The sequence below is a fragment of the Oncorhynchus kisutch genome, linkage group LG24 (genome assembly GCF_002021735.2).
Source record: "Oncorhynchus kisutch isolate 150728-3 linkage group LG24, Okis_V2, whole genome shotgun sequence".
NCBI classification, from domain to species: Eukaryota; Metazoa; Chordata; class Actinopteri; order Salmoniformes; family Salmonidae; genus Oncorhynchus; species Oncorhynchus kisutch.
Genome location: NC_034197.2, coordinates 16,244,149 through 16,267,267, shown reverse-complemented (window position 1 = coordinate 16,267,267; position 23,119 = coordinate 16,244,149). Strand labels below are relative to the sequence as shown.

Here is a 23,119-nt window from a genome sequence, read left to right as displayed (position 1 = left end):
ACATATACAGTTTCCAGGTGAACAACAATGCTAGTTTTATCCAAATCAGCACCACCCCTATTATCTCTGTGTCTGGCAACAAATGCAGCCTGCTAATGGAGTTTTCTGCTGTTTGGATTGAATCTCCACTGCTACTGCACATTACAGATGTATATGTTCATGCATGGACATTGTTAAAACGCTTAGGCCTTTTGTGCATGATATGCATAAATACTTGACACATCAATCTAGTCTAGTGTTACATCCATTTAGGGAAATCTCCCCTTCCACATAAACTAATCCTCTGTTATGTGTCACCCTTACTTTTTTCTCTTCCACCATTTTGTTTTATCAGTGTAAGGAGGAGAGCTTTAGATTTTGTAGCCCTTTCAAAATGGAATCCCACTAAAACTAGAGTTCACTAGATATGAACTCTTAAAAGATACCGGGAAAATACCTTTGACCTAAAAGTGTGCTTTGTCAAGAACAATTGTAATATTATGGCTTTTCAAAAAAATCAACAAACAGTATGTCTTAAAGAGGATCTTGATATGATGATGCAGTGAGCTCCAAAAGTTTTGGGACAGTGACACATTTTTGTTGTTTTTTTGGCTTTGTACTCCAGCACTTTGGATTTGAAATGACACAATGACTATGAGGTTAATGTGCAGACTGTCATCTTTAATTTGAGGGTATTTTCATCCATGTCGGGTTAACCTTTTAGAAATTACAGCACTTTTTGTAAATAGTCCCCCCATTGTAGGGGACCAAAAGTATTGGGACAAATGTACTTATGCATTTTAAAGTAGTCGAAAGTGTAGTATTTGGTCCCATAGTCCTAGCATGCAATGATTACATTAAGCTTGTGACTTTTGCTGTTTGTTTTGATTGCGTTTCAGATTATTTTGTGCCCAATAGAATTTAATGTTAAATCATGTGTTTTGTCATTTTGGAGTCACTTTTATTGTAAATAAGAATAATATATTTCTAAACACTTCTACATTAATGTGGATGCTGCCATGATTACCGATTAGTCCTGAATGAATCGCGATGAATGATGAGTGAAAAATTTACAGATGCACAAATATCATACTCCCCCAAAAATGCTAACCTCCTCAGTTATTGAAATGATGAGGTTAGCATGTCTTGGGGGTATGATATTTGTGCGTCTGTAACATTCTCACTCATCATTAAGTATAATTATTCAGGAGATGGGAGGGAGAGGAGGCCTGAGACACTTATCTGTAGTTTATGCCGTCTACAGTAACTTTGACGTTGATGTGGCCAGCATACCAAAGGCTTCAAGGAGGGGGGTGTGTGTGCCAATGCGACAGACCGAGACAAAAGAGAGGTTGACGGGGAGAAAATAAATTAGAGGTTGACTCATGGGCATTAATCCTGAGAGAAAATGAAAAACTGTCTGCCAGTACAGTTTTTCATTTAATCTGATCAATAATGTATGGATCAAGATACGTGACAGAGACTTTGTCTGCTATTTAGAGTGTAAAGGTGTTCATCAGTGAAACGTTCAGTATTAGAGACATCTGATTTGCAATCAGCATATTTTCTTTTAGCTAAATCTATTTACAGAAAATCTACTATGTCTAAATAAATCGTGCTGTGTCATAATATTATTTCATTTCTACATTCGGTCACCAATTGAATTAAGAAGGGCCCGTCTTGATGTTGAGGGAACACCACATGTGTGTACCATCAAGTGTTGAAAGTCAGCAATCTCTACCCCACAACTCTACTATAATCAGAGCTTTAGTGGACAAGTGGCACTTTGTTAGACCTGCTGTTTTGATGATGTAGTGGATGGTAACTCTGGGACATAATAAATACAAATATTTACACTTAAAGTGATACTTCAGGATTTTGGCAATGATGCCCTTTATTCCCCAGAGTCCGATTAACCTGTAAATTTAATTTTATGTCTCTGCGTGCAGTTTGAAGGAGGTAGCTAACTAGCGTTATGACTGGAAGTCTATGGTAACTGCTAGCATGCTACTAATTGCGCCAATGCTAGATAGCATCGGTTTGCGAAACTACCTCTAACTTCCTTCATACTGGATGCAGAGACATAAAAAGGGTAACCATTAATTTGTATGTCACAGGGAAGTAGAGACAAATCCCGAGGTTTCCCTTTAATTAAAAAATATACACTTTTCTTAACAATAGAGTATGTAAAGTATAAAGTATGTAGCAAAAATTGTCAAATCAAATGTATTGGTCACATATTTAGCAGATGTTACTGCGGGTGTAGCAAAATGCGTGTGTTTTATAGCTCCAACAGTGCAGTAGTATCTAAAAACAATTCACAACAATTTACACATCTACAAGTAAAACAATGTAATTAAGAAATATATAAATATTAGGTTGATCAGTGTCAAAGTGGCCATGACTAAATACAGTAGAATAGAATACAGTGTATACATATAAGATGAGTAAAGCCGTATATAAACATTGTTTAAACATTATTAAAGTGACTCGTGTTCCATTATTAAAATGTATTGTCATGAAAATATAATGAAGTTCTAATTACATCCCTCAATTAATGTTAGTAAATTTCCCTTGGTGATCAATAAAGTGTTCTATCTATCATTTGCATTACCAGATTGATCATGAGCAGTCGAATGGGCTGGAAGCGCACAGTGAGAGGGATGGACACCAGACATCCTACAGTGGTGGCTGCCCATCGAGATACTAAATCAAATCTAATGTTATTGGTCACATACACATGTTTAGCAGATGTTATTGCAGGTGTAGCGAAATGCTTGTCCTAGCCAGGTATCCCGCGGTCTTATTTGGTAGAGACATGGGGGACCGGAGACACTGCGTATGTGTACACAAAGCCTGCATCTGCACCCTGGGAATAGAACGTGGAAGTCCACAGAATAATCCATTGCTTTATACATACACTAATATGGACCAGGCTGCATAGTTAACAGAACAAGGCAATCGGTCATGAACAGGACCATTCAGTGTGTTCCTAAAGTGGTGCATGATCTCTATCACATTCTCTGTCATGTTCCCAATCCTGCAGCCTGTCCTGGACAGGGAGGGATCCACAATCAGAGGGCTCAAACACAATGAAGAAGTGTAGGGCCTGCAAAAACAAGAAATTGTGATGTGTATGGGGAAAAAATGTACTCAAAATACTCAACTGAACTGGGCATAGTTACTTCTCTCACCTGGCGAAAGACAGCCGAGTCCGTCTGATAGATGGCGACAACCTGGATATTGCCATTGGTGTCAATGATGCACATGGCCAGACCGGACACAGCCATGGCGATATCCAACAGCAGCATATTATGGCAGAAGGGGGATGATGGCAAATATTACAGAGATAAGTAGCAAGGACAAAAACAGGGCAGCTAGAGCACTGAACAAACAACCTTTGTTACGAGGGGGGGCGCTATTATCTTACTAGAGATAACATACACACATACTATAGGTTTGAATGGATCAAACATTGAACACGATGTTAGCCAACACTATGATTCAATTGTACAAAGTATGCTGACTAGGGCGTCACTATGAATACAATAGGCTACAGAGGTAATTCCCAAATTTTCTGATGCATTCCCTGAGCTTCAATCTCAAATAACAGCCATATTTCTTGTGAGAATTTTTTGAGAGAATTCAACTAGCACAGTTGTGCCCAAGTCCTTGTCAAGATGACTACTGTGTGAGCAGAAATAGGCTCTTCTTGTATAATCTAAGATGTATTCACCGGGCTGGATCTCCATAAAATGCTTCACACAGGGATCAGAGGACTGTATGAATAGTCACTCACGTTTTCTTGAAGACCCCTCCGATAGAGCTGCCGATGAGCAGGCAGAACTGCTGGGAGAAGAACACCAAGGTGATCTGACTCAGTGTAGACTGTGTTTGACATAGCAAGTACAATATGGTGTGTCCCAGGAAGGCTATACAGAGTCCAAAACTGAAGATCACACTCCAGTATGTACAGGTGTGGTGCAAGTTCCTTTTAAAAAGTGTTTGAATCCGCTCCCTTAAAAACATGATTGTTTTTGTATTTGTATGTATTTTGGATCCCCAGTAGGTGCTGCCAGGCACCTGGGGTCCAGCAAAATTATTACAATTCATTCACAACAGATTTCACAACACAGTAAGTGTTTGCCCTCAGGCCCCTACTCCACTACCACATATCTACAACACAAAATCCATGTGTACGTCTATGTATGTATGCATGTGTCTGTGCCTATGTTTGTGTTGCTTCACAGTCCCCGCTGGTCCATAAGGTCTATTTTTATCTGTTTTTTTAAATCAAATGTTACTGCTTGCATCAGTTACTTGATGTGGAATAGAGTTCCATGTAGTCATGGCTCTTTGTAGTACTGTGTGCCTCCTATAGTCTGTTCTGGACTTGGGGGCTGTGAAGAGACCCCTGGTGGCATGTCTTGTGGGGTATGCATGGGTGTCCGAGCTGTGTGCCAGTAGTTCAAACAGACAGCTCGGTGCATTCAATATATCAAAACCTCTCACAAATACAAGTAGTGATGAAGTCAATTTCTCCTCCATTTTGAGCCAGGAGACATTGACATGCATGCTTCCAGTTCTCTGCTGCCAATGACTGGAACGAACTACAAAAATCTCTGGAACTGGAAACACTTACAGTGGGGCAAAAAAGTATTTTGTCAGCCACCAATTGTGCAAATTCTCCCACTTAAAAAGATGAGAGAGGCCTGTAATTTTCATCATAGGTACACTTCAACTATGACAGACAAAATGAGAAGAAAAAAAATCCTGAAAATCACATTGTAGGATTTTTAATGAATTTATTTGCAAATTATGGTCAATAACAAAAGTGTCTCAATACTTTGTTATATACCCTTTATTGGCAATGACAGAGGTCAAAAGTTTTCTGTAAGTCTTCACAAGGTTTTCACACACTGTTGCTGGTATTTTGGCCCATTCCTCCATGCAGATCTCCTCTAGAGCAGTGATGTTTTGGGGCTGTTGCTGGGCAACACGGACTTTCAACTCCCTCCAAAGATTTTCTATGGGGTTGAGATCTGGAGACTGGCTAGGCCACTCCAGGACCTTGAAATGCTTCTTACGAAGCCACTCCTTCGTTGCCTGGGCGGTGTGTTTGGGATCATTGTCATGCTGAAAGACCCAGCCACGTTTCATCTTCAGCCCTTGCTGATGGAAGGAGGTTTTCACTCAAAATCTCACGATACATGGCCCCATTCTTTCCTTTACACGGATCAGTCGTCCTGGTCCCTTTGCAGAAAAACAGCCCCAAAGCATGATGTTTCCACCCCCAATCTTCACAGTAGGTATGGTGTTCTTTGGATGCAACTCAGCATTCTTTGTCCTCCAAACACAACGAGTTGAGTTTCTGCCAAAAAGTTATATTTTGTTTTCATCTGACCATATGACATTCTCCCAATCCTCTTCTGGATCATCCAAATGCTCTCTAGCAAACTTCAGACGGGCTTGGATATGTACTGGCTTAAGCAGGGGCTTACACGTCTGGCACTGCAGGATTTGAGTCCCTGGCGGCGTAGTGTGTTACTGATGGTAGGCTTTGTTACTTTGGTCCCAGCTCTCTGCAGGTCATTCACTAGGTCCCCCCGTGTGGTTCTGGGATGGTGCTCACCGTTCTTGTGATCATTTTGACCCCACGGGGTGAGATCTTGCGTGGAGCCCCAGATCGAGGGATTGAGATTGAGGGAGATTATTTCTTCCATTTCCTAATAATTCCTCCCACAGATGATTTCTTCAAACCAAGCTGCTTGCCTATTGCAGATTCAGTCTTCTCAGCCTGGTGCAGGTCTACAATTTTGTTTCTGGTGTCCTTTGACAGCTCTTTGGTCTTGGCCATAGTGAAGTTTGGAGTGTGACTGTTTGAGGTTGTGGACAGGTGTCTTTTATACTGATAACAAGTTCAAACAGGTGTCATTAATACAGGTAACGAGTGGAGGACAGAATATCCTCTCAAAGAAGAAGTTACAGGTCTGTGAGAGCCAGAAATCTTGCTTGTTTGTAGGTGACCAAATACTTATTTTCCACCATAATTTGCAAATAAATTCATAAAAAATCCTACAATGTGATTTTCTGGATATTTTTTGGTGGCTGACTAAATACTTTTTTGCCCCACTGTATCTCCCTCACTAGCTTTAAGCACCAGCTGTCAGAGCAGTTTACAGATTACTGCACCTGTACATAGCCCATCTATAATTTAGCCCAAACAACTACCCCTTCCCCTACTGTATTTATTTATTTATTATTTATATTTCTACTTTGCACATTCTTCCACTGCAAGTCTACCATTCCAGTGTTTTACTTGCTATATTGTATTTACTTTGCCACCATGGCCTTTTTTTTGCCTTTACCTCCCTTACCTCATTTGCTCACATTGTATATAGACTTATTTTTCTACTGTATGTTTGTTTTACTCCATGTGTAACTCTGTGTTGTTGTATGTGTCAAACTGCTTTGCTTTATCTTGGCCAGGTCGCAATTGTAAATGAGAACCTGTTCTCAACTTGCCTACCTGGTTAAATAAAGGTGAAATTAAAAAATACATAAAAAATATTATTAATGTTAGCTCTCTGTGTACATCCAATGGCCAGCCGTGCTGCCCTTTACTGAGCCAATTGGTATTTTTTTGGCAGCTGACCACACGACTGAACAATAGTCCAGGTGCGACAAAACTAGGGCCTGTAGGACCTGCCTTGTACATAGTGCTGTTAAGAAGGTAGAGAAGCACTTTATTATGGACAGACTTCTCCCCATCTTAGCTACTGTTGTATCAATATGTTTTCACAATGATAGTTTTACAATTCAGAGTTACTCCAAGCAGTTTAGTCACCTCAAATTGCTCAATTTCCACATGATTTAATACAAGATTTAGTTGAGATTTAGTGAATGATTTGTCCCATATACAATGCTTTTAGTTTTTGAAATATTTAGGACTCACTTATTCCTTGCCACCCATTCTGAAACGAGCTGCAGCTCTTTGTTAAATGTTAGCTGATGTGTATAGTGTTGAGTCATCCACACATGGATTTACTCAAAGCCAGTGGCATATCGTTTGTAAAGATTGAAAAAAGTAATGGGCCTAGACAGCTGCCTTGGGGAATTCCTGATACTACCTAGATTATGTTGGAGAGGCTTTCATTAAAGAACACCCTCTGTGTTATGTTAGACAGGTAACTCTTTATCCACAATATAGCAGGGGGTGTAAAGCCATAACACGTGTTTTTCCAGCAGTAGACTATGATCAATAATGTCAAAAGCCGCACTGAAGTCTAACAAAACAACATTGTTTAACAAGCTTCAGAAATTAAAGTTTAAAATTTGCAGTAATAGACCTAACTAGCCTTTTGTTATTTGGTGCCCAGTCTACAGTATGCTAACTACTCTGTCTCTATCTGCTGTAGGTCTTGTAGTATAATATTTGCTATCTTAAGGGATTCACTCTCATTTAAAGCTTTTAAGATAGAGTTTCCCCCTGAATGACATAACTGAAAGGATGTCCTTTGTAGTTCATGGGAGATTCATGAACATTGGATCTATTTCAAGTGTCAATGATTTGCTTGTAGGTGCCAAACTGTGTCTAAATGATATTTGAAAGCTAAATTTCCTATCTGTCATAGGTTGCAGTCGCTTGTGTCTCTCCATTCACAGTTTAGGTCAGGAAATGATTCAAGATGACAGGGTGCTTAGCTTCCTTTGGTGCGACCATGAAGTTGCATCCTGTTGTAACGAGAGCCCACGAAGTAACCATGCACCTTTGTTTGTGGGTGAGTCCACATTCCAGGCCAAGACTTACAGTTCTGTTAGTGATGGCGTCCTCCTTTACAAGCCATCACGAGAGCAAACAAACTGCTCTTCCTTTCGCCTTTTACGACTCTGAGATGGCCCTGGGGGGGGGTCAGCAGACAGAAAACAGACACCTTCGGCAAGTCAGCAGACCATCGTGTGATCTGCATGTGGTACTGAGTAAACGACCAGCCAGGTTTTTGAGTACTGGGGATGTGTATCCCAAGAGGAGAGAAGTCAGGAACAGTTTTTTCTACTCTTTATAACAAAGAGAAAATGTCACCAATAGCGCAAAGGACATTAAAACATGTTTTCCAGACAATGTTTCAAACTGAAGGACTCATGACATGTTGATATAACCTTGAATCATCCAGTGATATTTTCCTTCTCCTTTCCTATGTCATTAAAATGGGTATAATGGTATTTTGCTGTAACATCAAATGTATGGATTTTACCCAAATTATGTTTGGCACCTACAGGCTCATATTACATCGTCAGGACTGTTAAACTGTGTTTGTACAGAAGGAACATTCTGTAAACACTTACGGTGAAATCTCAGATTTCTCTCACTGAACCTAAATGTGGTGAATTCTTAGAACCAACAGGGTTCCGTGATGCCCTGTCCGCCCAGATGTTAGATCAAGTTTCTTTGCGGTGCGGCCACACCAAGTTGAACTGAGTGATCCAATCTGCTTGGCAACCGAACACCGATCAACTTTTCCAAATTGTATTGCCTTCAAGACCAACTGAGTTCGCAATCTATCTATCTGAGACCAAAGGAAGGATTCATTGCACGGAAGCAACTCTAATAGACTACTAAGGATAGAGAGAGGAGAAGAAGTGGGTATCGCTCCTTCGGCTGTGAACTACTCCTGCCCGCTGTCCTCGGCTCCACTAACAAAAGATACTGGGACAACCATCCTCCAACCACTCATCCCATTCTAACGGAATCCCACTGAGGCAACAACAACATACAAGTAATTTGCCCTGTTACATTATTCAAATCCTATGAAAGTGGTGTTGTGTGTGTGTAACGTGATGGAAGTCATTGAGTACATGTAAGACGGCAAGTCTAATCTACAAACCCATGGTCAATACTGTCCCGGCACTGTCTACATTTGAATGCTAACTGATAGTGACTGGCTATTCCTGGTTGGTGAAGCTCTCTATAATTTTGTGGTTGTGAAACCTGTGTCAGTGTAGCCTCTCACATCTTCTCTTTCAATTAATATTATTCTCAAAGTCCTGTAAATGTGTTGTTGTAATCCCCACGTGTCGGACATACGCACCACCAACACAGGCTCTCCTCGGTGATGTGTTTTGTCCCCACTCCTGTACATCTTATAGTTGTACTAGTTCCCATCCTGACAGACACCTCGTTTCAGTTCGCTGATGACACTGCCTTGGTCCTCAATACTAATAAGACCAAAGAGATGTGCATAGACTTCACCTACCTCTGCAACATCTATCAGATGTCAGAACATAGAGATTGTAGAGGAATACAAATATCTGGGTGTTCTCTTGGACAATAAACTTCAGTAGAGTAAATGTACAGACCTGATCTACAAAAAGAGTCAACAGAGACTGTACTTTCTCAAAAGGCTGGGATCTTTTCATGTTAATTGTACTATACTGACTCTGTTTTACAAATCTTTCAATGAGAGTATTTTAACTTTTTGTGTTGTTTGCAATGCCACTGTCAGCCAGAGAAATATGCTGAGAAGGATTATCAGCAAGCAAGGTACTTGGAATCAAACAGACAGGCCTTAATGAGATCTTTAAGGTCAGGGCCCTCCACGAGGCTCACAAAATAATTTTAGACCCAAGCCACCCCCTTTACCCGGACTTTGAACTACTCCCCTCTGGGCACAGGTATAGGGCACCCATCGGCAGGAAAAACAGATCCAGACAATAATTTGTACCAGGTGTGATATCCCTCCTAAATAGCTCGGATTAATGTTCCTATCGACCCAGTAAGGCCAGCAGGCCAGTCTCTTTTTATTGGTATGTAACTGTTATGAAAGTTGTATTGTCAATTTGTTTTGCATTTAAACACCACTTTAAACGTGTACATGACACTGCAACAAAATTTCCCCATGGGGATAATAAAGTCAGTAAAGTAATTTATACATGTAGGTAGGGGTGAAGTGACTATGCATAAATAATAAACAGCGAGTAGCAGCAGTGTACATGTAGGTAGGGGTGAAGTGACTATGCATAGATAATAAACAGCGAGTAGCAGCAGTGTACAAAACAAATGGAGAGGGGGTGTCAATGTAAATAGTCCGGTGGCCATTTGATTAATTGTTCAGCAGTCTTATGGCTTGGGGGTAGAAGCTGTTAAGGAGACTTTTGGTCCTAGATTTGGCGCTCCGGTACCACTTGCCATGCGGTAGCAGAGAAAACAGTCTATGACTTGGGTGACTGGAGTCTTTGACAATTTTATGGGCTTCCCTCTGACACCGCCTATTATATAGGTCCTGGATGGCAGGAAGCTTGGCCCCAGTGATGTACTGGGCAGTACGCACTACCCTCTGCAGCACCTAACGGTCAGATGCCGAGCAGTTGCCATACCAGGCGGTGATGCAACCGCTCCTCCTTTTCCTGTAGTCTACAATCATCTCCTTTGTCTTGATCACATTGAGGGATAGGTTGTTGTCCTTGCACCACACTGTCAGGTTTCTGACCTCCTATAGGCTGTCACATCATTGTCGGTGATCAGGCCTACCACTGTTGTGTCATCAGCAAACTTAATGATGGTGTTGGAATTGTGTTTGGCCACGCAGTTGTCGGTGAACAGGGAGTACAGGAGGGGACTAAGTACACACCCCTGAGGGGCCCCCGTGTTGAGGATCAGCGTGGCAGACGTGTTGTTGCCTACCCTTACCACCTGGTGGTGCCACGTCACGAAGTCTAGGATCCAGTTGCAGAGGGAGATGTTTAGTCCCAGGATGGAACGCTGAGCTGTAGTCAATGAACACCATTCTCACATAGGTGTTCCTTTTGTCCATGTGGGAAAGGGCAGTGTGGAGTGCGATTGAGATTGTGTCATCTGTGGATCTGTTGGGGCGGTATGCGAATTTGAGTGGGTCTTTGGTATCCGGGAGGATGCTGTTGATGTGAGCCATGACCAGCCTTTCAAAGCACTTCATGACTACCGACATGAGTGCTACAGGGCGGTAGTCATGTAGGCAGGCTACCTTTGCTTTCTTGGGCACAGGGACTATGGTGGCTTGCTTGAAACATGTAAGAATTACAGATTCGGTCAGGGACAGGTTGAAAATGTCAGTGAAGACACTTGCCAGTTGGTCCGAGCATGCTTTGAGTACAAGTCCTGGTAATCCGTCTGGCTCCGTGGCTTTGTGAATATTGACCTGTTTAAAGGTCTTGCTCACATCGGCTACCAAGAGCATTATCACACAGTCATCCAGAACAGCTGGTGCTCAATTGCATGCTTCAGTGTTGCTTGCCTCGAAGCGAGCCTAAAAGGCATAACGTTTTAGTTTAGAGCATATCTTCAAAGGATTGCAACATGCTCTTGGTCATTTAAATGGCAGACTCTCCTCCTCTACCAGGGTTTGTGATCTGGCCAGGAAAAAGTACTTGTGAGAGTCAAGGTAGGGAAAATTATTATCTCAAGTTATTGACAAATTGTCACATGAACATGTTTGCAAGTCTAAAGTCCAGGAGGTTGACTGGGGATGGAGGGTAGTAGGAAGTGCATTATACAACACCACTAGTTTTATATTGTGTTACATTTGTGGTAAAACGTCACCCATTGCAGGAACAGAAAATATTTAGAGGGCTTCTCTTGGTGAGTGTCTTGGTTTGCTGGCTTATAGCTCATTCCTGAATTGATTTATTGAGGCTACTGACAAGTTATGGATTTCCGGGTCACCACAGTGGCAAGGAATAGGATTCAAGAAATTGTAGTAATTCTAATCATCACAAGCATTTCTTGAATCCCATTCTTTGCCTACACAGTGAACTGGAAATCCAACCCTGTTGTGACCTGGAGGGGAGCCACAGGTTACCGACACCCAACCATTTACAGTTGAAGTCGGAAGTTTACATACACTTAGGTTGGAGTCATTCAAATTCATTTTTGAACCACTCCACAAATTTCTTGTTAACAAACTATAGTTTTGTCAAGTCGGTTAGGACCTCTACTTTGTGCATGACACAAGTAGTTTTTCCAACAATTGTTTACAGACAGATTATTTAACTTATAATTCACTGTATCACAATTCCAGCGGGACAGAAGTTTACATACACTAAGTTGACTGTGCCTTTAAACAGCTTTGAAAATTCCAGACATTATCTAACGGCTTTAGAAGCTTCTGATAGGCTGATTGACATCATTTGAGACAATTGTGGGTGTACCTGTGGATGTATTTCAAAGCCTACCTTCAAACTCAGTGCCTCTTTGCTTGACATCATGGGAAAATCAAAAGAAACCAGCCAAGACCTCCGAAAAGAAATTGTAGACCTCCACCAGTCTGGTTCATCCTTGGGAGCAATTTCCAAAAGCCTGAAGATACCATGTTCATCTGTACAAACAATAGTACGCAAGTATAAACACCATGGGACCACGCAGCCATTATACCGCTTAGGAAGGAGACGCGTTCTGTCTCCTAGAGATGAACATACTTTGGTGCGAAAAGTGCAAATCAATCCCAGAACAACAGCAAAGGACCTTGTGAAGATGCTGGAGGAAACGGATACAAAAGTATCTATATCCACAGTAAAACGAGTCCAATATCGACATAACCTGAAAGGTCGCTCAGCAAGGAAGAAGCCACTGCTCCAAAATCGCCAATAAAAAAAGCCAGACTACAGTTTGCAACTGCACATGTGGACATAGATCGTAATTTTTGGAGAAATGTCCTCTGGTCTGATGAAACAAAAATAGAACTGTTTTGCCATAATGACCATTGCTATGTTTGGAGGAAAAAGAGGGAGGATTGCAAGCCGAAGAACACCATCCCAACTGTGGGAATGGTGTTCCTTTGCTGCAGGAGGGACTGGTGCACTTCACAAAATAAATGGCATCATGAAGAAGGGAAATTATGTAGATGTATTGAAGCAACATCTCAAGACATCAGTTAAAGCTTGGTCGCAAATGGGTCTTCCAAATGGACAATGACCCCAAGCATACTTCCAAAGTTGTGGAAAAATTGCTTAAGGACAACAAAGTCAAGGGATTGGCACAAAGCCCTGACCTCAATCCAATAGAACATTTGTGGGCAGAACTGAAAAAAGTGTGTGCGAGCAAGGAGGCCTACAAACCTGACTCAGTTACACCAGCTCTGTCAGATGGAATGGGCCAAAGTTCCCCCAACTTATTGTGTGAAGGCTACCAGAAACGTTTGACCTAAGTTAAACAATTTAAAGGCAATGCTACCAAATACTAATTGAGTGTATGTAAACTTCTGACCCCCACTGGGAATGTGATGAAAGAAATAAAAGCTGAAATAAATAATTCTCTCTACTATTATTCTGACATTTCACATTCATAAAATAAAGTGGTGATCCTAACTGACCTAAGACAGGGAGTTTATACTAGGAATAAATGTCAGGAATTGTGAAAAACTGAGTTTAAACATATTTGGCTCAGGTGTATGTAAACTTCCGACTTCAACTGTACCATACTGCACCCAGTATCCTCCACATAGATGTTTAACATAATGACTCGTTCATGTAATTTATGCTCCACATTCGCTCCACATTCATGCTGCAATATGCTACATATCAGAGGAGGCTGGTGGGAGGAGTTATAGGAGGACAAGCTCATTGTAATGGCTGGAATGGAATAATGGAACAGAGTCAAACACAAACACACGGAAACCTTGTTTGACTCTGTCGTGTTCCTTCAATTCCAGCCATTACAATGAGCCCGTTCTCCTATAGCTCCTCCCATCAGCCTCTGCTACATACTGTATACTTAATTTACTTGTTAAAGGCTCAATAGTTCCATTTGTGTGCAACTGAACAAACTGTGTCAAAATCGAACGAGTTGCTGGATTCATATTGTGTAACTGATTTGCCAAGTCTATTGGAGCGGAGATGCTGGTCGAGTAATGACCCCTGAGAAATACTGTGTATGTTTTGATAAGAGGCATTGATTAACGACCATCAGCCTCAACACTTCCTCTTTCATAGTTACACCAACACACAAGTCACTTTTTATGTAATTGTCAACTAACAACTGCAACGAACTAACATCCTTGCAGAGATTTGTAAGGCAGTTATTCATTTCAACTGTATTGTCATTTGAAGGAGGGTGAAGATAGTGGTTTTCCATGGTTGGTAGAACTGGTTCTGTCAAAGTTGTCACAAACAGAATTATAAGAATGTGTGTCTATTTTAAACAAAGTATTATTATTTACTCGTAACCTCTCAGATATTTGGTTAAGCTCCATGGTCTCACTATCACAATAACAATTCAGGAGGCTGAAGAAATTTGGCTTGGCCCCTAAAAACCTTGCAAACTTTTACAGATGCACAATTAAGAGCATCCTGTCGGGCTCTATCACCGCCTGGTACAGCAACTGCACTGGCCGCAACCGCAGAGCTCTCCAGAGGGTGGTATGGTCTGCCCAACTCATCACCGGGGCAAATTACCTGCCCTACAGGACACCTACAGCACCTGATGTCACAGGAAGGCCAAAATGCTCATCCTATAAACACCAGGAGTATATTCCTGTTTGTTGGGACAACTCTACTGGGCCTGTTCCTCAGCAGCATCTTCCCCTGTATGCTGACCTACACTAAGGACATTCTGGACTACCAAGGTACATGCATCAATCACCAGCATAAAAACAACACAGTAAAAACTCAGTAATAGAGTGGTATGATAGAGTATGATGAGATAACATATCATCTGTCTGAGTGTGTTCTTCAGCTTCTCTTTCTTTCTTGGCAGGATGTGCAACCTCAGTTCTGGTAACAAGTGCTGGGATGGGCGAAATGCCTTGAGAATTCATTAGCGAGTGGGTAGCCCGCCTCTACCATCCGTTTTATTGGCCAATGTGCAATTATTGGAAAACAAACTGGATTATCCTACCAACAGGACATTAAAAACTGTAATATCTAACGTTTCACAGAGTCGTGGCTGAACGACGACATGAATAATATAGAGCTGGCTGGGTTTTCCGTGGTTCGGCAGAACAGAACAGCTACATCCGGTAAGACGAGGGGCGGGGGTGTGTGTCTATTTGAAAATAACAGCTGGTGCGCGATGTCTAATATTAAAGAAGTCTCAAGGTATTGCTTGCCTGAGGTAGAGTACCTCAAGATAAGCTGTAGACCGCTGGGCCAGACAGATTACCAGGACGTGTACTCCGAGCATGCGCTGACCAACTGGCAAGTGTCTTCACTGACATTTTCAACCTCTCCCTGTCTGAGTCTGTAATACCTACATGTTGCAAGCAGACCACCATAATCCCTGTGTACAAGAGCACTAAGGTAACCTGCCTAAATGACTACCGACCCGTAGCACTCACGTCTGTAGCCATGAAATACATGGCTCACATCAACACCATTATCCCAGAAACCCTAGACCCCCTCCAATTTGCATACCGCACCAACAGATCCATAGATGATGCAATCTATATTGCACTCCACTCTGCCCTTTCCCACCTGGACAAAAGGAACAACTATGTGAGATGCTATTCAGTGACTACAGCTCAGCATCCAACACCATAGTGCCCTCACAGCTCATCACTAAGCTAAGCACCCTGGGACTAAACACCTCCCTCTGCAACTGGATCCTAGACTTCCTGACGGGCCGCCCCCAGGTGGTAAGGGTAGGCAACAACACATCCGCCATGCTGATTCTCAACACGGGGACCCCTTAGTGGTGAGTACTCAGGACCCTCCTGTACTCCCTGTTCACTCATGGCACAACTCCAACACCATCATTAAGTTTGCTGATGACACAACAGTGGTAGGCCTGATCACCGACAACGATGTGACAGCCTATAGGAGGTCAGAGACCTGACCGTGTGGTGCAAGGACAACAACCTATCCCTCAACGTGATGAAGACAAAGGAGATGATTGTAGACTACAGGAAAAGGAGGACTGAGCACGACCCTTTCTAATCGATGGGGCTGTAGTGGAGCAGGTTGAGAGCTTCATGTTCCTTGGTGTCCACATCACCAACAAACTAACTAATTTCAGACTGCATAAATTCAATAGAAAATTCTGATGCTAATGGAACATGTTGTGCAGTGTCAGTTCTAGTCAGAGCAACCACCTTAAAGTAGAATTTATTGAAATAAGTAATCATTTGTTCTTACTATTTCCCTTAGCAACCTTGTTTGTTCTGCTGGAGACGTTTGTAAACTTGAGATAGGAAGCTAACCAGATGTAAGTGTGATATTAGTAGGGGATTTCCCATTGTATACCCATAGGATATGAACTTACCTTGGCCAACGTCAAATGTGGGCCATGTTGGTCAGGAGTAGCTGTGTGCAATTACATTATGTTTCTAAACAGCAGCCCCAAAAATTAAAGGTCATATGTGGGCCATGTAGGTCAGTTGTGTACAACTACAGTAGGTTGCTAAACACCCGCCCCAAAACTACAAGGTCTTTTATTAAAACGTGGTTAATTCATGGTGAACTAATCTCTAAGGTCATATTCACTCCAAACCAGGTTTTAACATCGGTTATTGGCATGTTATTACTGAAGGTAGTCCTTGGTGGATATAATTATTTGTAAATAGTTTGTCTCTGACTACAATGCCAATGAAGAACATAATTAATCATTACCACACACTCTTGGCAAGTGTTACAGCTTTTCTGCTCTCTCATTTACTGTGTTCCTGTTTAAGCAAATAGTTAACATCCTGTATCTCACTTTGGAAACATCTACCGTAACGACATATATTTTGAGCTAACGCAACAGTTATTTCTTCATGAATAAAAAAGTTGAGTCACACAATTTGACAATACTGAGATTTTTCTAAGGATATAAGCACATAACAAAGTCAAACTTGGCTCAGAATGTTAAGAACATTCTAGAAGTGTTACTAAAGGTAAGAAGTGTTTTCTTTTTTTGAAAGTCTGGTTGTTCTCCTTTTATCATCTTAAACCATCCCCTTAAGTCAAGTATGCTCGTCGGCTTAGGCTACTGTATAACCAGGGACACAGACAGTTGTAGGACATTTTCAATGTTAGTTTAGACTAAATTCAAAGATATGTTGAAATACATTAGGGCGTCAAGTTATTCATCACTCTGTGCTGTGCCTCACCAATTTGGTCCGTTTTTTTGTGGTATTCCTTTGACACAATATTAAAGCACTAATTAAATGTTGCTCTATTTTTATTATCTGATATTGTGTTATGGTTTTTCTTCTGTTTTATATCATCTCATGCTGTTGTTCACATTTTGTCATGAGGCTGGGAGAACATTTTGTAGTTTTAAGTGAATTTCTTGCAATTCTACAAATGTTTCTATCATATGCTACCAGGATAGATGTATAGCCATCTCCTGCCAGTGTAATCCTTACTATAGGCAGAACACAAAGTAGTAGTGTAGGGGACCTATTTTAGATCATTGTCAGATTGTGGTGAAGACCAGCAAGCCCAGAGTTACAGAAAGGAGCTACATCATGGAGGGTACGAATGCTGGGGTCTTCACTGTCACAATGAGTGCACTGAGGCAATGTGAGGAGGGGAGGTACTGGTGTGTTATCTCCAGACCTGGGAGGAATGTCTAAAGATACATGTCCTCTGCACATTTAATGCCACTCAGATTGTTTCACCCACAGTGTTGTGAAACCATGCAAAAAGCCAGATCAGTATGATCTGCATGAAGAGTACCATTTCATTTAAGATCAACTATTGTGTTCCTTCCACATGGCTTTCTGTAGAAAATTAGAATATGAAAACAATGTACAGTGTATGTCCTTGTACTTGATCATATTGTAAGTTATAAAATGACATTAACATGTATTTTTCCAGGCATATCTTTTTCAACTGCTGCCACTGCATCTATCGATTCAACAACATTAGTGCAGGAGGAAAGTGCAACATGGCGAGTCCTAAAAAATCATATTTTCAAAGGGTAAAATGTTTAGTTTAAAGGGGAGGGGGTCGGTGTCAGCCATAGTAGTACGGCACCCCTGGGGGAAAATGAGGATTTAGTGGCTCAATCAAGGACACATCGACAGATTTTTCACCAACAACAATATACAATATCTAAATAAATAGGCTACATGTGTCTCTATTATGAGTGAGTATAATTTCAGGAGATACAAGAACCATTTGAACAGTTTGCTACTAAAGGAGCGGAAACAGCGTGGAGATGTGTAAATAGACAGCGAGGAAGAAGGAAAGGTGCTGAGTGTAGAGGGAAGCAGTGTGGGGAGGAAAATTGGCGTCACCGGGAGGCAGGTGTGGTGAAGACCTCTGAGGTCGAGCCTCGTCCCGATTTATAAAAATGATAATTTCCCAGTGGTAGTGAGATTTTTTTGGAGAGAATGGATACTTGCATTCTGGCTGATCCATATATGGTTGGGTAGAGAAGAGTTTAGGAACTGAAATGTAAAATTCTCTGTGACGCCTACCGTTTGGTGCAACGCAGTGCAGTGAAACAGATAAGACACTGTCTGTCCTGCTGAGTTTTGATGGACTCTTTACCAGATAAAGTAAAGTTAGGATGTGTCAGTTATCCTGTGAGAGCTTTAGTCCTGAACCAATTCCAGTATTTTCGGTATCAAGCTTATGGTCATGCTGCAGCAGTGTGTAGGAGGGAGATTGCTAGATATAAGAAGTGTGCAGGAGGGCATGAGACAAAGGAATGTGTAGTATCGGTGGAAAAAGCTGTGTTAACTGTAGGCGTACCCATGTTGCTGGAGATCAGAAGTGTCCGGTGAGAGAAAGGCAGGTTGAGGTTGCCAGGGTCAGAGGAGTACAGAAGGTGTCTGAGGTAGTGAAGAGAGTAGTAGAGGAAGATGGGTCCAGGGAGAGGGATCCTAAGAGGATCCCTGTGAGTGGGCTGAGGCCAATAAAGAGTGCTAGGAATAGCATGTGCTTCAGTAAGGTTGGCTTCTTAGCATTAATAGCCATTGTTATCAATTGTACTGCAGAAATAGAATGTAAAACACAGAAAATAGATGTCATGGTGGCAGCTGCAGAGAAGTACTTGGGTGTATGATATTTTACTGCAGAGGAGTTACATGGTATGTTAAATTATAGTGTCCTACGTAGTGGAATAGTGGTGAGGTTTTAATGGGTGTAGGTTTAGCTGGTAGGGCCATTTTTCTTCCCTTTTCCCTTCCTCTTTTGTGTCACAAAGTGCAATGAATTCACACTCCATAACATGGCAAGATAAGAAAAATACCATAGACTAATAGAGGCCGTGACTGGTCTCACAATCCAGTACAGTAGATGGCAGTGTATGCACTTTTCAGTTGGTTGTGATCCACCAATACAAATCAGAGAGGAAGAGGCGAAGTGAGAGCCATAACTAGGTCCCAAATCTGTCTTTTCCTATAGGTGGCGTTTTTTGCTCATCAAGCGAGGAGTTTTTGTATGGAGGTCAATAAGAGAGCGAATTTGGTTAACACAACATGTAATGGCTTATTTGCTACGGGGGCTAATAAAATCAAATAGAATTTTCGTAATGCGTAGGTTGTCACGAGTGCACTGATATAAGTAGGACACGTGACACCCGGGCAACTTTGAGAAAAAACACTTTATATCGGAGCCTGTTGTTCATACGCGTATCTGTCCTCTCATTGGCTAGAATGCTGATCTTGCCTCCCCCTACTGCCTTCCATTTTATAAGACATTTATTTGAATTGTTAGAGCGGCCAGTTGAGTATCTGGTGGTCAATATAATTGATCGTCTGTGGTTTCATAGCCCCAGAGCCATATCCGCCCGAAGTTTACCTCTACATTATTTGCTATCGTGCACCCCCTACTGGTGTTGACTGGGATCACACGCACTGGCACTAGCAGCAGAGAACCAAGCAGCTGCCAACGCCCGGTGAAGTAAATACCAGATTCAGTGAGGAAAAGGTAGGAAAATCACCGAATTACATTTATCCTCATCAATACTTTACATGTACAGCAATACCAAAGCGATTATTTAAGGTGTTTTAGCAATAGGCTTGTCATTCATTGTTAGGAGAAATAAAATGAATAGGAAATTGAGAATGAGCTTGCCAGTTAGCTGCTAACACCGACCCAGCTAGCTAGCTAACGTTAACTGCGTCCGTTTAAATGAGCTACAACCAAGTAGCTAGTTAGATCTGTATAGAGTCTGTACAACGAAGTCCATAATGTAGCTAGATGGTTGTTGCTAGCTACAATATTTCCATTTAGACCTGGTTTGCTAGCTAACAAACCCATTTCAGACGCCAGCTAGTTAGCTAGTAGGATAACAACAGCTGGTGGTGGTGGATACTCCCTGCCACTCATCTGAAGTCTTGTATCTAACTTTCTCTTGTCTTTTTCAGACAAAAGTAGACAGCACAAATATGCAGACGATTAAATGTGTTGTGGTTGGTGATGGAGCGGTGGGAAAAACCTGCCTTTTGATTTCATACACAACCAACAAATTCCCCTCTGAATATGTACCAACAGTAAGTACATCTAATTTATACGTTGGATTTCTCTGATTATTGATCTAGTAATTGTTTCACACTGACTCTAACAGAAGGGACTTGGGTCTTCTCAATAACTACCATTCTGAATAATCATGGAACAGGACAGATGCCTCATTCTCTTTTCATTTTCTCATCACAGGTGTTTGATAACTATGCAGTAACTGTCATGATTGGTGGTGAGCCGTACACCCTAGGATTATTTGATACTGCAGGTAAGAGTGGATCCTTTTCAAGGACATGGTCTTCAGTTCCCAATTTTAATAAAGAATATGTTGGTTGATTGCTATTCACATTTAATCAACGCTTTATACCCGTCTCCACAGGTCAGGAGGATTATGACAGGTTACGACCTTTGAGCTATCCCCAGACTGATGTTTTTCTAGTTTGTTTCTCTAGTGTTTCACCCTCTTCATTTGAGAATGTTAAAGAAAAGGTGAGTACAATGCCAAGCCCATGAAGCATACAATGCACATTTTTGAATAAAGGAATATTGAGTTAAAATACATTATTTCTAGTAGGTTAAATGTAATGTCAAATTGGCAACAAAATGAAGTGATGGGAAAGATACTAGTTATGGTGTTGTTGACTAGCTGACTGACTGACTGAGTGTTTGAAAACAATGTTTCCTATCTTGCAGTGGGTACCTGAAATCACTCACCACTGTCCCAAGACACCATTCCTTCTCGTTGGAACTCAGATTGATCTGAGAGATGACCCTTCCACAGTAGAGAAGCTGGCCAAGAACAAACAGAAGCCCATCAGCCCTGAGATGGCTGAGAAGCTCGCCCGTGACCTGAAGGCAGTCAAATATGTTGAGTGCTCTGCCCTGACACAGGTGAGATGTTCTAAAGCATAAACAAAACAGGTAATACTTGACTTGCATGATAACAACCTATTGTGTTAGATGTACATGTTGCTCTGTCGTTTTTGTGCTCAGCTTGACGTTTCATTCTGTTAGTGGTGGCCTAGAACTGCATGGAAACCCATCCATACAATGCTCTTTAATCTTGTCTGTCTGCTAACTAACCTCTCTCTAATGCTAGTCATATTTCCCTTTTTCTTCCCCTCTCTAGCGAGGTCTGAAGAATGTATTTGATGAAGCTATCCTAGCAGCTCTAGAACCTCCTGAAACCCAGCGAAAGAGAAAGTGCTGTCTGTTCTGATGATAAGCGTCTTTTAAAATCTTGCTTTGCCTCTGATCGTCTGCTGCTTCTTTAATGTCAAGAAATTACTGTCTGTCAACTAACCAAGTTGCTCTTTTAAAACGTGTGCCCATTAACTGCTTTCATTTCAATGTCTGATTTAGTTTTGACTTACCCTAATCACAATAGACTATACTGCCTTGGCCTTCATGGCAAGGATGCCAACACTTTCATTTTAGTACTTAATCTGCAAGTTTACATTAGGCTGTAGCTAACTTTGTGTGTTCCTTTTAAAATATATTACCTCAGTATTTATATGCTTCGGTTCCATTCAACCCTTCCAGGAAACATTTCTGTGCTGTCTAAACAAGTATTATGAGCTTCAACTAACTTCATGTTTTTCTATCACATCAATGTATTTTTTTTCTACTACTATATCAAAGACCGTAACTAAACATTATTGAAAGTTTAAGTTTGCCATTGGAGGTTAAGATCTTTGCAATCTTGAATGACTAAAACCTGTTATGATATATGAATAAAGGATAGTTTAAATTACAACTCTCCCAGTTCAGTCAAATTTGTTTTTATATTCAATCAATTACAATAGTTGTGGTTACACACCGCAAGGTTGAAATGTGTATTTGGTACAATCATGTTTTGTGTTTGCAGAAAGGACTAAAGAATGTGTTTGATGAGGCAATTCTGGCTGCCCTGGAGCCTCCGGAACCCAAGAAGAGGCGCAAATGTGTGCTGCTCTGAGCATTTCCTCTCCTATTGGTTAGCGCATTTCAACAACATTACTTGGACAAAAGCAAACCATTGTTGCACAAGAGTACTTCAATCCTATTGGTAACTGATACAAATACTTAAAAAATGTTTGCAAAGTAGTGTGCGTGTGGACTTAATTGAAATAGATTGATCTCTACTAGATCCTGTGATAATTACCCTCTCTAAAAAAAATAGTAAACTTCTTTCCTAGAGCCATCTCAGTATTTAAAAGTTAAGACTGAAGCCACCAATCTGTTTGTCTGAAGAGTTCAAGGGTCAGACGCAAAGCTGATGATTGGGATCAGTGACAACAGAACAAACCCCTTTCATGTTGAAGAGTGTCAGGGCAGCGTTGCCAGTGATTTATAAAGAATTCATGTTTTTAGGTGTATATAATGCCTTTGTGAACACCTGATGTTAACATAAATCCCCCTTCAACTGGGAAAGTGATGGCTTCGGTAAGTCTGTATTGAACAATATATACAGAATGTCAGGGCTGTATAGTATTTTATTAAATGCCTTGTCTGTCACATTGTACGGTTTCTGCATTCCAGGCACTTAAGTCTTAACGCAAATTGTTGCAGTGTAAACTCAAGACTTTTGCTTTAGGAAATAAATTGTTCCTCTGACAGGAACTACACCTTACAGTATATTTATTTGTTTTATACAAAATAAGACTCTTAATGTTGACAAAATGTGAGAAGTGCATTTCTTTAAATGTATCAACATAATAAAGCTTAGAATTCTCAAGTGTGCATTCTTTTCAGATTCATTCTCAGAGTAGGAGTGCAGATATGGCCCATGATGCAA

General features: G+C 41.2%; 1 protein-coding gene across 2 annotated transcripts; it reads left to right on the top strand.

Moving 5' to 3' along the window:
- Positions 1-19,393: 19,393 nt before the first annotated feature.
- On the top strand, positions 19,394-23,064 carry LOC109869179 (cell division control protein 42 homolog). Of its 2 annotated transcripts, none has more exons than XM_020459128.2 (6): positions 19,394-19,809; positions 20,250-20,375; positions 20,539-20,611; positions 20,723-20,832; positions 21,037-21,234; positions 22,211-23,064. In XM_020459128.2, exons 2-6 carry the CDS (start codon positions 20,271-20,273, stop codon positions 22,298-22,300), a joined length of 576 nt encoding a protein of 191 aa, XP_020314717.1. In that variant the 5' UTR covers positions 19,394-19,809; positions 20,250-20,270; the 3' UTR covers positions 22,301-23,064. The 2 variants fall into 2 exon arrangements, with proteins under 2 accessions (XP_020314717.1, XP_020314716.1); XM_020459127.2 differs by having other exon boundaries at positions 19,416-19,809; positions 21,473-23,064.
- Positions 23,065-23,119: the final 55 nt, after the last annotated feature.